The 12,364-nt window shown below is 32.0% G+C and overlaps 1 protein-coding gene across 1 annotated transcript in view; it reads right to left on the bottom strand.

Annotated features, from left to right (window-relative positions):
- Positions 1–227: 227 nt before the first annotated feature.
- LOC135318496 (transient receptor potential cation channel subfamily M member 7-like) overlaps positions 228–12,364 on the bottom strand; it is a 30,839-nt gene continuing 18,702 nt past the window's right edge. Inside the window, exons 3-8 of the mRNA XM_064485609.1 lie at positions 10,303–10,341; positions 8,378–8,576; positions 6,437–6,650; positions 4,116–4,240; positions 3,010–3,181; positions 228–406 (exon numbers count right to left, since the gene is read on the bottom strand). Of these exons, the coding sequence (XP_064341679.1) occupies positions 228–406; positions 3,010–3,181; positions 4,116–4,240; positions 6,437–6,650; positions 8,378–8,576; positions 10,303–10,341 (928 nt within the window). The remainder of the gene's footprint in view (positions 407–3,009; positions 3,182–4,115; positions 4,241–6,436; positions 6,651–8,377; positions 8,577–10,302; positions 10,342–12,364) is intronic.

The raw sequence follows: 12,364 nt of genomic DNA, 5'->3' as shown, positions 1-12,364 counted from the left end.
TACTGGATCAAAAGATAGGTGCCTCTGTATGTTTAACAGATCTTGCAAAATTGTGTACTACAAAGATTGTTACATTTTAATTCATTCCAATAATGTATCAGATACGCTAATTCCTCAAGACTTAACAAGGTATTTTCACATTCATAAAACACTGAAATGAATCTAATATTCTAAAAACCACAAGCCTTTTCACATAAAATTACTAAAAATATCACATAATCATATACTTACCCGCCTTCGTCTGTTTGTTTATGAATATATGCTAGTAGATCTGCAGCTCTGCCTGTTCCTTCACACACGACAACTGGAACAGGAGGACTTCCCTGAAGGTATTCTAAAACTGTGAGGATAACATTTGGCCCACCCTCAAATATAAGTGCCACAACAGGGACACACTGACAAATTCCTAAAAAAAGGTAAAATATTATGATATTGGGCAAAATTCAGTAACTTAATCTTATTTTTTACTCAATCAAAACCAAAATATAAATAAAAAGCCAAAAAATAATTTCTTCCAAGACTATATTGACATAATTTTAAGTACTCAACATGATTCTAGTCTGGCATAAATAAAATAAATACTGAATAAATTACTTTTACACTGGCTTAAGTCTGTTCTAAATAACAAAGTTAGAAAATCCAATGTATAACTAAGGGCACACTAGAATGTACATATTCACTGAAAAGTAGTAATTGTTTTGTATATTTCACTAATTGAACCCTTGACAAAAAATTAAAACACTAACTCACTTTTTAGTTTTCTTTTTAATATTGCATGAATTGAACTTATATATGTATTTAATCATTTTTAAAATGTGTACTTCTGATTCCAAATGCATTGAGACATTAATATAGAAATTAATTCTCTTCAGCAAATGATGTTGGGAAAACTGGACAGCTGCATGTAAATCAATGAAGTTAGAATACTCCCTCACACCAAACACAAAAATAAACTCAAAATGGCTTAAAGACTTAAACATAAGACAAAACACTATAAACCTCTTAGAAAAAACCATAGGCAAAACATTATCCAACATAAATCTCTCAGTAATGTTCTCCTGGGGCAATCTATTCAAGCAATAGAAATAAAAGCAAAAATAAACAAATGGGACCTAATTAAACTTACAAGCTTTTGCACAGCAAAGGAAACCATAAGCAAAACAAAAAGACAACCTACGGAATGGGAGAAAATATTTCCAAAAGATGAGACTGACAAAGGCTTAATCTCCAGGATATAAAAACAGCTCATACAACTTGATAAGAAAAAAACAACCCAATCCAAAAATGGGTAGAAGACCTAAACAAGCAATTCTCCAGTGAACACATACAAATGGCCAAAAGGCACATGAAAAATGCTCAATATCACTAATTATCAGAGAAATGCAAATCAAAACTACAATGAGGTTCACCTCACATCAGTCAGAATGGCCATCATTCAAAAGTCCACGAATGATAAATATTGGAAAGGCTGTAGGGAAAAGGGAACCCTCCTACACTGCTGGTAGGAATGTAGTTTGGTGCAGCCATAATGGAAAACAGTATGGAGATTCCTCGAAAGACTAAAAGCAGACTTACCATATGATCCAACAATCCCACTCCTGGCATATAATCAGAGGAAATCTTAATTCAAAAAGACACATGCACCCCAATGTTCATAGCACTATTTACAATAGCCAAGACATGGAAACAACCTAAATGTCCATCGGCAAATGACTGTATAAAGAAGCTATGGCATATTTATACAACAGAATACTACTCAGCCATAAAAAAAATAATAAAATTATGCCATTTGCAGCAACATGGATGGACCTGGAGGATGTCATTCTAAGTGAAGTAAGCCAGAAAGACAAATACCATATGGTATCACTTATATGTGGAATCTAAAAAAAAGACAAATGAACTTGTTTACAAAACAGAAACAGACTCACAGACATAGAAAACAAACTTATGTTTACCAGGGGGGAAGGGTGTGAGAAGGGATAAATTGGGAGTTTGAGATTTGCAGATACTAACTAATATATGTAAAATAGATAAACAACAAGTTTATACTGTATAGCACAGGGAACTATATTCAGTATCTTGTAGTAACCTATGGTGAAAAAGAACATGGAAATGAATATATGTATGTTCCTATATGACTGAAGCATTATGCTATACACCAGAAATTGACACAACATTGTAAACTGACTATATTTTGATAAAAAACATATTTTAAAAAAGTAATTCATGACACAGTCAGGATTATATAAACAGAACTCATCAATAAAATTCAAAATCTCTACAAAAGTAACAGAAAACATTTAGTGAATACCAAGTTTTGTTTTTATGATAACTTGCAATGCACTGAAAGAATCCAAAATGTAGGTAAAGGGAGGATTCTAAGACATCACTAATTTTTAGGAAATGCTATGACTCCATCTTAATTTGAATATACTGTTCCACAATTTGTATTTCTATTTCACTTTGTCATAGAGCTCACCTTCTTGGTATCCTAAAATTACAAAATTTCTCCTTTCTGAAATAAAAATCTAGATGTTGAACCAAAAAGTTTGCTATGGTTGGAAAGGAAGACCAGTGTCAAGAATATCAACTTTTAAGATATATCTACCAAAGAGTGATGCCTACTCGTGTTACAAACTTTAAGCAAGGTGATTCTTTCTTCACAGTATTTTTTTTTCAATCTTGAATTTCAAAGTCATGTATTGGAATATATCACACAGTAAGAGTATTTTGAATTCCTTGAGCAGCAATGAGTTTACAATAGCAGCAAAGCTTCCAACGAAACTTTGTGGCTTTGGCCTTGATATCCAAGGACCCTATTTAGCTCAGACTTCCTTTCCTAGGTCATTTTATTTTGTGTAAAGTCAGTCATTCTTGGTTCTTTTGTATATTATCCTGCTACATAAGGAAGTGAGTGTTTCAAACAATTTCCACCTTTTTTAGAATGTTGCTCACTTTTAACACAATTCAGAATAATTTCAACAATAGCAAATTTATAAATTCCCTTACTAGCATGAATTCTTTGCTGATTAATAGTTTTCTCGAGTTCTCTTCTCAGTCTGACTTCTGCTCCATACTTTCCAACGGTGCCATCATCGACCAATATGAAATGCGAATGTAGATTATTCAGAACATTCAGTTTGCTCAGAGGGTTCAATAAGGTTTGATAAGGAGCAATCACCTAAACGACAGCAAACATGAGTTAGTGGGCAGGATTAAATATAATGTAATGTAAAGCAAAAATAAATTTTGAAATAATCTGTAAAGGCAAGGAGGAGGAAAATTCTATTTATGCATGTCAACAAATAGAAAATGTAAAAGAACATATCACCCCCAGGTGACACCCTCCTTTTAGTTGGTTTTAGTTGCTCTGGGGGGAAGAGGGAAGATAGAGCTGTTCTTATAGTTATTTGTTAAAAAAAAAAAAAGAAAAAGAAAGGAAAAAATTTATATATCAAAAAGCATAAGCTTTAAAGTGGCTGAAGATTATTCAATAATAGGCTAAGCCATACAATTATATTTTGGCTCTTACTGCAAAATATACAATATTTCATCATCCCATGCAAAAGAAGAGGTAACAAATAAACAATTTGAATAAACTATTAGGTTACTAGTGAATAAAATGCAATATATAAAGGACACTGAATAAAAGCAATCAAATGTTATATTGCTATTTTTTCAGCCATAAGAAGAATCTTTAAAATTGATATCAGAAATTTAATTGTACTTGAAAGTTAGGCATTATAATTTAGTAATTCTTTTTAATAATCTCTTGATAAATATCTATGACCAATTCACATGTCTTTAACCTACTCTAATAAAACACCAGCATTTGATTACCACCCTTAGTGATAATACAATTAATTCTTAATGTCATACAGTCACTAACAGTTTAATTACAAAGACTGGCATGATATGGAAAACACATGAAATAGCTATAGGGCTGTTTCAAAAGGTACTAGCAATATAATGACACAATTATTTACACCTATGACTGCATTTCTGAAAGGATTGTGGCATGATTATGAGCATTTTAAGTTGACTTCACACTATTGTTGCTCTAAGTTTTTTTACATATAAATTCAAATATAAGAAATTTTAATAAGCACTCTTACATCTCTCCCAACAAGATCATTTCTGTTTTCAATTACTCCCCATGGAGCTATTCCGATAGTGCAAATCTTTCGAGATGATCTGGAAGCATGTTCTTTAAGGGCATCACCAACATGTTTTGCCACACCTGTTCATACAAAATTTAACTCACTTTATATGAAAGTCTTTATTGTGTTCAGAACAATCCTGTGCTTAATCTGTAACACTACAATTTGTGATATTTTTCTTTACACATACAAGATAAAAGGCAACAAAGTCCAAACGACAAACTCACAAAAGAAAACACAAGGACAAAAAAGAAAAAAACCCCAAAAAACCCACAAGGTCAAATCACTACAACTGCCTGAAATACATGTAAAACTAACTTTTACCATGTTGTTAGGCCTAGTCCTCTCTTAGATTCCTCATGTAACTGTAGTTTTTTGTTAATGCTCTATACATCATCTAAAAAAAAGAAAAGTATGGCTCAGGACTATAAGCAAAATATACACAAATGAAAAAAACAACTATAAAAGTTTTCCAACTGAGTCAAAAATTGGGAGAAAAGTAGAAAAGATAATTCCAAAGAGCACATAACTCATTATAACTCGTTATAGGCTGTAGGCTGGACTGTATCCTCCCCAAAATTCTTATGTTGAAATCCTAATCCCAGTACCCTGGAATGTAACTATTTCTGGAAACAGGTCCTTTAGGTTATCATGTGAAAATGAGGTCATTAGGGTGAGTCCTAATCCAATCTGACTGGTGCCTGTATAATAAGGAAAAATTTGGACACTTTTAAAAGAGATACCAGGGATGCACATAAACAGAGGAAAGGCCACAAAAGGACACAGTGAGAAGGTGGCCATCCAGAAGTCAAGGAGAGATGCTTCAGGAGGAATCAAACCTGCTACCATCCCGATTTTGGGTCTCTGGAACTGTAATAAAATAAATTTTTTTCTTTTGTTTTAAGCCACCCAATCTGTGGTATTTTGTTACGGCAGCCCTAGCAAACACATCACTCATTTTGATTTTTGTAAGCCGTTAGAGCTCATCCTTCATGTGGATTATGAAAACAGCCTTTTCACTGATCTTCTAACGGCTGCCTTGCCTGTTTACACTCTATTTTCAAATCACCATGCAAGTAATTTTTGCTCTAGTCAACTCTGCTTAAAATCTCCCATTTCTCACTCAGAATAAAAGCCAAAGTGCTTACAATGGCCTACAAGGCCTTAAGTAATGATCTGCCTATTGCCCCTGCTATTCATATTCACCACACCACCCCATCCCAGCCCTGCCGCCACAACCCACAACTTTCTGACCTCATCACCTAGCACTCTTTACTCACTATACTGGACTTTATTACTATTCCACCATTTGCTGTTTCGTCTACTTTAAAAGCTCTGCCCTACGTTATACTTCTCTTGTTCCCCTCATTTCCTTCCATCTCTTCTCAAAAGTCACCTTATCAACGAATCCCCCTTGACTATCCCTCACTATCCCTCCTCTATATTTTATGTGTCTCCATAGCACTTATCACTTAATATATTATACATTTAGTTATCTGTTGGCTACATCTTCTCCACTAGAATATAAGCTCCATGAATGTAAATATTTTGTTTTGTGGAATGATATATTTTCAGTAGCCAGAAGAATGTCTGACACACAATGAAGTTTAAAAAACAGTTGTTGATAATGTATTAGATTTTTGCAAAATAATTATGTTTTACTTTGGATATTAAATTTGCCTTCCTTATATCCAACCTGTATATGTGACAGGGAAGACTTAGATTGAAAGATTATAGTATATTAAAAGCTAATTTTCAAAGCTACTTTTTACACTGTCTAGGAAATAGATTGCCATTCTTCTATCAATTTACCAGTAGTCACAAAGTGACAGGCATAAGACTATGCTCTACAGTGGGGTCAGCAACCTTTTTTGTAAAGGGCCAAATAGTAAATACTTGGTTTTGCAGGGCATATAGTCTTTGTCACAACTATTCATCTCTGCAGTTGTAGCATAAAAGTACAATACAAAACAATACAAACACAAATGAGTGCGGCTGTGCTCCAATAAACCTTTATTTACAAAAAAAAGGAGTAGGCTATATTTTGGGAATAGGATATAGTCTGACAACTCCTGCCATAAAGCATATTATTTTTTTTAAAAGAAAAAATGAAAATCAAATACTTTTACAGTTAGCATTTAAACTTAGAAACTGTAGATTACTTAACAGAAGAACTGAATATATTTATATTCAGTGTTGACTATTATTTCAAATATTTTATTGATATTATGAAAAATTTACAAACACACCAAAGAAAATTGGTATAAACACATTACCTGTGTTTACTCCTCCAGTTAAAATCCAGGCTCCAGTTGTGACTGCAGCTTTAATAAGACCCTTTCCAAGTAACTGCTTGATTCGTGGGTGAAGCTCAAATTTCTGCATTCCCCCGTGTATAGAAATAACAAGTTTGGGTAATTCCATTTGCCATTCTTTAAGGAGAAGTTGTAAAATGACTTCAGGTTTGGTGTCATATGATAGTCTCACATACTAAAAAAGATTTTTAAAAAAATTGAACATTCATCAGTATCATAATACAAATTTTATTACTTTAAATGCGTTACTCTCTGTTTTTATATAAACCTAATTACCATTCATTTGATTTATAGATTTATCCATAGTATTTACAGCTTTGTTTAACTATGAGAATCCAGTGAAAAAGTGTTAAGGATAGGTACGATGATAGGAAAAAGGGAAAATGAGAGAAGAATGGTGAAAACATGTAGGCTTCTACAACTCTTGCTACTTTCTAAGAGAGGCAAATAATAAATGATCTGTTTGAAAATTTTATCAATGACCTAATCCATTTATAACAGAATTGCAACCATGTGACAAAATAACAAAGATATTTTTAATATAAGTGACTGTTTTCTTCACTGGAATTAATTGTGGATTTGATTCACAAATTACTGAAAATAATAAATTTTGCTTAGTATTATAAGGTGCTCAGATGGATTCAGCAGTTTAATTTTTGAAAAATCACTCTACAGGAAATAAGCTATCACATCTGTGGAATAACCTCTTCTGGTTTGAAAGATTTTTAAAAAATTATTTCTGTTAAGTGACACCACAAAACTTACTTGCTATGATTACTTCAATTTATTTTATTTTTCTAAAGCACCTATGATTTAGCTCATAAGAAATCTAAAATATTCAGATGTTGAAAGAAAAATAGTTTTAATCCTCTCCAATAGGGGTTCTTTGCAAAACAACATATTGCCCATTTCTTCACAAATAGAGATCAAACGCAAATGAAAAACATCCCAAAATATCACAGAATATGAAACTGAGAAGGGTCCCTTAAGAATGATTTGTAATGAGATATGTTCTATACTAAGTCTTTCCACATTACTTTTGTTTAACTCATTGTTATACTCGGGTACATTAAGTAGTGTTTGGAAAACAATCTAAAGTTAACACTTTTTTTTTTTTTTTAAAGATTATGTTAGGAATAAATGAGGAATTCCATTTCCAACAGTGATGGACTGAGTCGTTTTAGACTATCTCTGCCCCTGGGAACTAGGGAAACTAGAAGATAGATAAATAACATCTGTGTTAAGGCATGAGAGAGCTACCAAAGCAGTGAGAACTTGTGGGATCAGGATTCAAGAGAGTAGAAAAACTTGGAGAGACAGACCCACCACTTGACACTGCTTTCAAATCAAGTTGCTAAGTCTAAGTGAAAAGTAATTATGTTTTGGAGGTTTAAAATACACAAAGAAGTAAAATTCATGCCAACAAACGCACATAAGTTATGAGGGAAATAAATGTAGTCACAAATATTCTAAAAGTTCTTGCACTGTCCAGGAAGCAGGAAAAGTACTAATTTATAATATTAACAAGCTAAACATGCATTTTATAGTGTTTATTATAAGATTAATATAAATAATAGAAAAAGAATGTGTAAGTAAGATGCTAATAAGGAAGAAAAGAAATAATATTGAAAAGTTGAAAAGTAAAAGGGAAGAAAGTTAAATGATTTCAGAAAAAGCAGATTTTGTCAACAAAAATAACGAGAGAGGTATTTCATAATGATAAAAGGTTCAATTCAGCAAGATACAACAACTCTATTTGTATTCACTTATACAAAGAACTTTAAAATATAAAGAAATGACTGAGACTAATTTTCTGACACATTACATAAAATGTCAGATAATAAATGTGCATTATTTAGATAACCAGATAAATGAAGTTAAAAACTCAAATACGTGACATACCTTAGCTCTGTAGGAGTGAGAACCCCCTTGAAAATTTATGACTCCATAAGCATCCGTTGGGCTCTGTTCTGTATGCTTTTCCACGGACCACTCTTCTAATGTCGGATTAAAATGGTCACCCAATTTCACATCTGAGTATTTCATTGCAAGACTTGCAGTAAAACAAGCATGTTGCTTGACCAAGCGACCACAAAAACACCTAAAGGAAAACAAGGAAATTTTGAAAAGAACTTTCAAAAATTAGTCAGTGAAAAACGTACTAAAATGAATGAACCAATGAAGAGCGTGAAAATAATCTGACTTTTTGGTTTGAGAATATCAATAAATTAATACCTTCACCATAGCATTAAAACAGTACAAATACATTAGTATTTGATAATATAGTCTTCTAAATTTAGTTTGGGGATTCTACCTCCTACTGGATGGGCAAAACAGCATGTTGGAAATTGCAGAAATAAGTGTTAGTGAACCAGAAGACAGATGAATAAAAATGATCTAATTTGATAAGTGGAAAAAATTTTTAATCAAATAAAAATAAAACAGGGCTTCAGTGATCTGTGGAAAACACCAAGTAATCTAATTTATGTATAACTAGTCTCAGAGGGAAGACACACAGAGAATAGGGCAGAAAAGCATTTTAAGAAACAATGGCTAAAAACTTCTAAATTTGGTGAAAAATATGAACTTGTAGATATTTATGCAAGAAGAATAACTGCAATGAGAACCACTCTTAGGTACATTATAGACCTGCTGTTGAAAACCAAAATTATAGGGGAAAAAATATTTTAAATAGCTGGAGGAAAAAAGACCCTTAACACACAGAAGAACAACTACACTAATGACAGCTGAATTCTCACTAGAAACAAGGCTAAAAGACAATATGATGGTATTTTTAAAGCACTGGAATGAGAAAACTGTCAACCCTTCAAAATATCCTTCAAAATGAGAGTGAAATAAACATATTTTCAGATAAACCAAGCTGAGAAAATTCATCTCCAGCATATTTGCATTATACCAAATGTTGAAGAAAGCTCTTCAGCCTGAATGGAAAGACACCAGATGGAACTTCCCATGTAGAGAAAGAAATGAATAGGACTGGAGATGGTAAAACAACTTAATATATCTAAATGAACTCATTCTGTGCACTTTTGTTCCTAGCCTAGCAACCAAAGACCTTCTCATCTTCCTCTTACATTCCTTCATCAGATCTTAAGAACAACATTACTATTTACTTGCTGCCTAAGTAAAAAATTTAGGTCCCATCTGCAAATCTTCCCTTTCTCTACACATCCACCAAATCTACTGAGCTTATCTGATTAATCCCTTCAACATGCCTACTTCTCTTCATCACCATAGCCAGTATCTTAATTTAGGCTCTCATTTTCTACCAGAATTACTCCATAACATTCCAAACTATTCTTTTCTCCCAATTCATTCTACTCAAAATGCCAACTGCTTTTATTGAGGAAAAAAAAAAGAAAATCTGAGTCTGTTACTTCCCTATATAATACCCTTTTAACATGAAATCAAAACCGTGTGGCATGATATATGAAGAGCTTAAATGATCTGGCCCTACTTACTTCTCTAGACTCAGATCTCTCCAATAACCATCTTACATTCTACAGTTTCCTGACAAAACCATAACCACTCTCATTGCCAGGCATTCCCACATTCTGTTCTCTCTGCCTAAAATCCCTTTCCTTCAACTTTTACCCAGTTAATTCACATACAACTTTAGAACTCTGCTCAGGTATTTTCACTCAAGTTTCAAGCAGCCTTGTCTGATCCTTCACTTCCCAAGTCTGAGTAAAGTAACTCTTAAATATAATGGCTAGTAAATTTTACCCCAATTTTAACTTAACATTTTTTAATTTATTATTTTATTTTTCAAAATTTGAGTAACAGATTTATGCTATGAAACCCACCTGACGAGTTGCTGACAAATTTGACATCCTGGAAGGCATCTATAAAACAAGGTAAATTTATTACTCAAAGGAAAAAACATCTGTTTTAGTTTAAACTAACCTATATAAAAATCCACATAAAAGTGCAGAACAAAGGAACATTATATACTTAAATTTCTCAGCAGCTACCATAGATCATTTATACCTTAATGTATACATTCAAATGACTCATTTTTAAAATTCATATAGTTTTCATATTTCAAATACAATTACCTGTGACACAAAATCCAGAAACTGTAAGAAGACTTATAGATTTAACGACATAAATATATAACATTTTTATGTGGCAAAAATATGTCACTAATAAAGTCTAAAGATAAATTGAGAAAAATACTGACAGACAAAAGTTTAGCTTTCTTAATACAGAAAGAGCGTCATCAAATCAATATAGAACAATATATGAACAGGTAAGTCACAGTAAAAAAAAAAAATGCATACGAAAAGGCATTTGATTATAAAAAAATTCTTTTAATCTTTTAAGACAATATCTTGGTGAGAATACAGACAAAAGTAGTCTCATATCTGCTGGTGGGAAAGTAAACTGATCATCTCTCCATGGAGAGCTATCTGGCAATACTTATCAAAATAAAAAATGCAGACTCCTTCTCAAACTCTAATTCTAGTACTAAAAGTATAGTCTAAAAAATATCTGTAGCATATGTGTAGAATGATTAATTTACAAGGTTATTCACTACAGCATTTGTTTTCTGATAATAAAAGGTAACAGAATAACCAGAATGTCCATCAATAAAGGACTACCAAAACAAATTATGATCCAGACATACAATTTAAAAGGATGCAATAATTAACAACAAAGTGGTTATTGCCAAGTTAACAAACACAATAGGCTAAACAGTAAGTATTTAAAAGGGGAGAGGAAGGAATAAACACATCTCCTTGGAAATGCAAAGACTGTATCTAACTATTTCTGGAAGGGATTCTAAGGAATAGGTAACATCAGTTTCCCTTAGGAAGCGGAGCTTATAGACAAGGCACAGTGGTAGAATGGAGACTTTCACTTACAAATTTGGTACCTTGTAAACTGATGTATTAACCTACTCATATAAAATTAATTTTAAATTCAACTAGTGTAGAAATGACCAGCTAACGGTGTTCATAAAATATGCCTCATATGGATGACTATAGCCAAGGATCTTAAGAACAGTTTTAGTAACAGATTTAGTAACAGCTTGAGATTTAACACCTAATGAGAACTTGTATTATTTCTACTGCAAAGTAAAATTAACAAAATTATAGTAAATAAACTCAATAATAATAAAATCTATGTTTTAATAAAGCAAAACCATAATTTTCTCTCAATGAAAGAACAAGAGAGTCTTATTTTAGAACTGGAACACTAAACTAAGGAGACCTAAATTCTAACCCCATCTTTATGATTAGCCATGTGACCCGGGAAATGTCATTTATGCTCTCTGGTTAAGAAATGTGATGCTACCTTTAACAAAACAAATCTTTAATAATTAGTAAGAAATTCAAATAAATCATAGAATAATGATTGGAAGAAACATTAGGTTATCTATTTAAATGATCTAAAAAGATATTTACAGAAATTACCAGAAAGTGAGGGATTATTAAAGAAAATAAAAACGTTTTCTCAATAGTAATGAAATAAATGCAAATTAAAAACATATACTATTTTATACTCATCATTTTTTCTTGAAGATGATGAAAAATGTTATATTCAATATTCAGGCATTCTCATCACTACTGGTGATAATGCACATTCTTTAATCCTTTTGGAAAACTTTTTGGCATTACATATACTAAGTGAGAACAAACTTTAAATACAAAAGAAGTTTTATCCACTAAGATCTTCATTATGATCTATTTTAATTTATAATGGTTAAAAATGGAAACAACTCAAATGTCCAATAGTGAAATTGTGGTACATACACTAACAGAATATTAACCACCATTCTTGTAAAATATCTTATTATGAAAAATATAATTAACATTTTATTAAGAAGTAGATATATTTTACATATAGACTGAATGTAGCAAT

The sequence above is a fragment of the Camelus dromedarius genome, chromosome 5 (assembly GCF_036321535.1).
Source record: "Camelus dromedarius isolate mCamDro1 chromosome 5, mCamDro1.pat, whole genome shotgun sequence".
Taxonomy (NCBI): Eukaryota; Metazoa; Chordata; class Mammalia; order Artiodactyla; family Camelidae; genus Camelus; species Camelus dromedarius.
The sequence above is the reverse complement of the archived record's forward strand: the minus strand, read 5'-3'. Positions and strand labels throughout refer to the sequence as shown.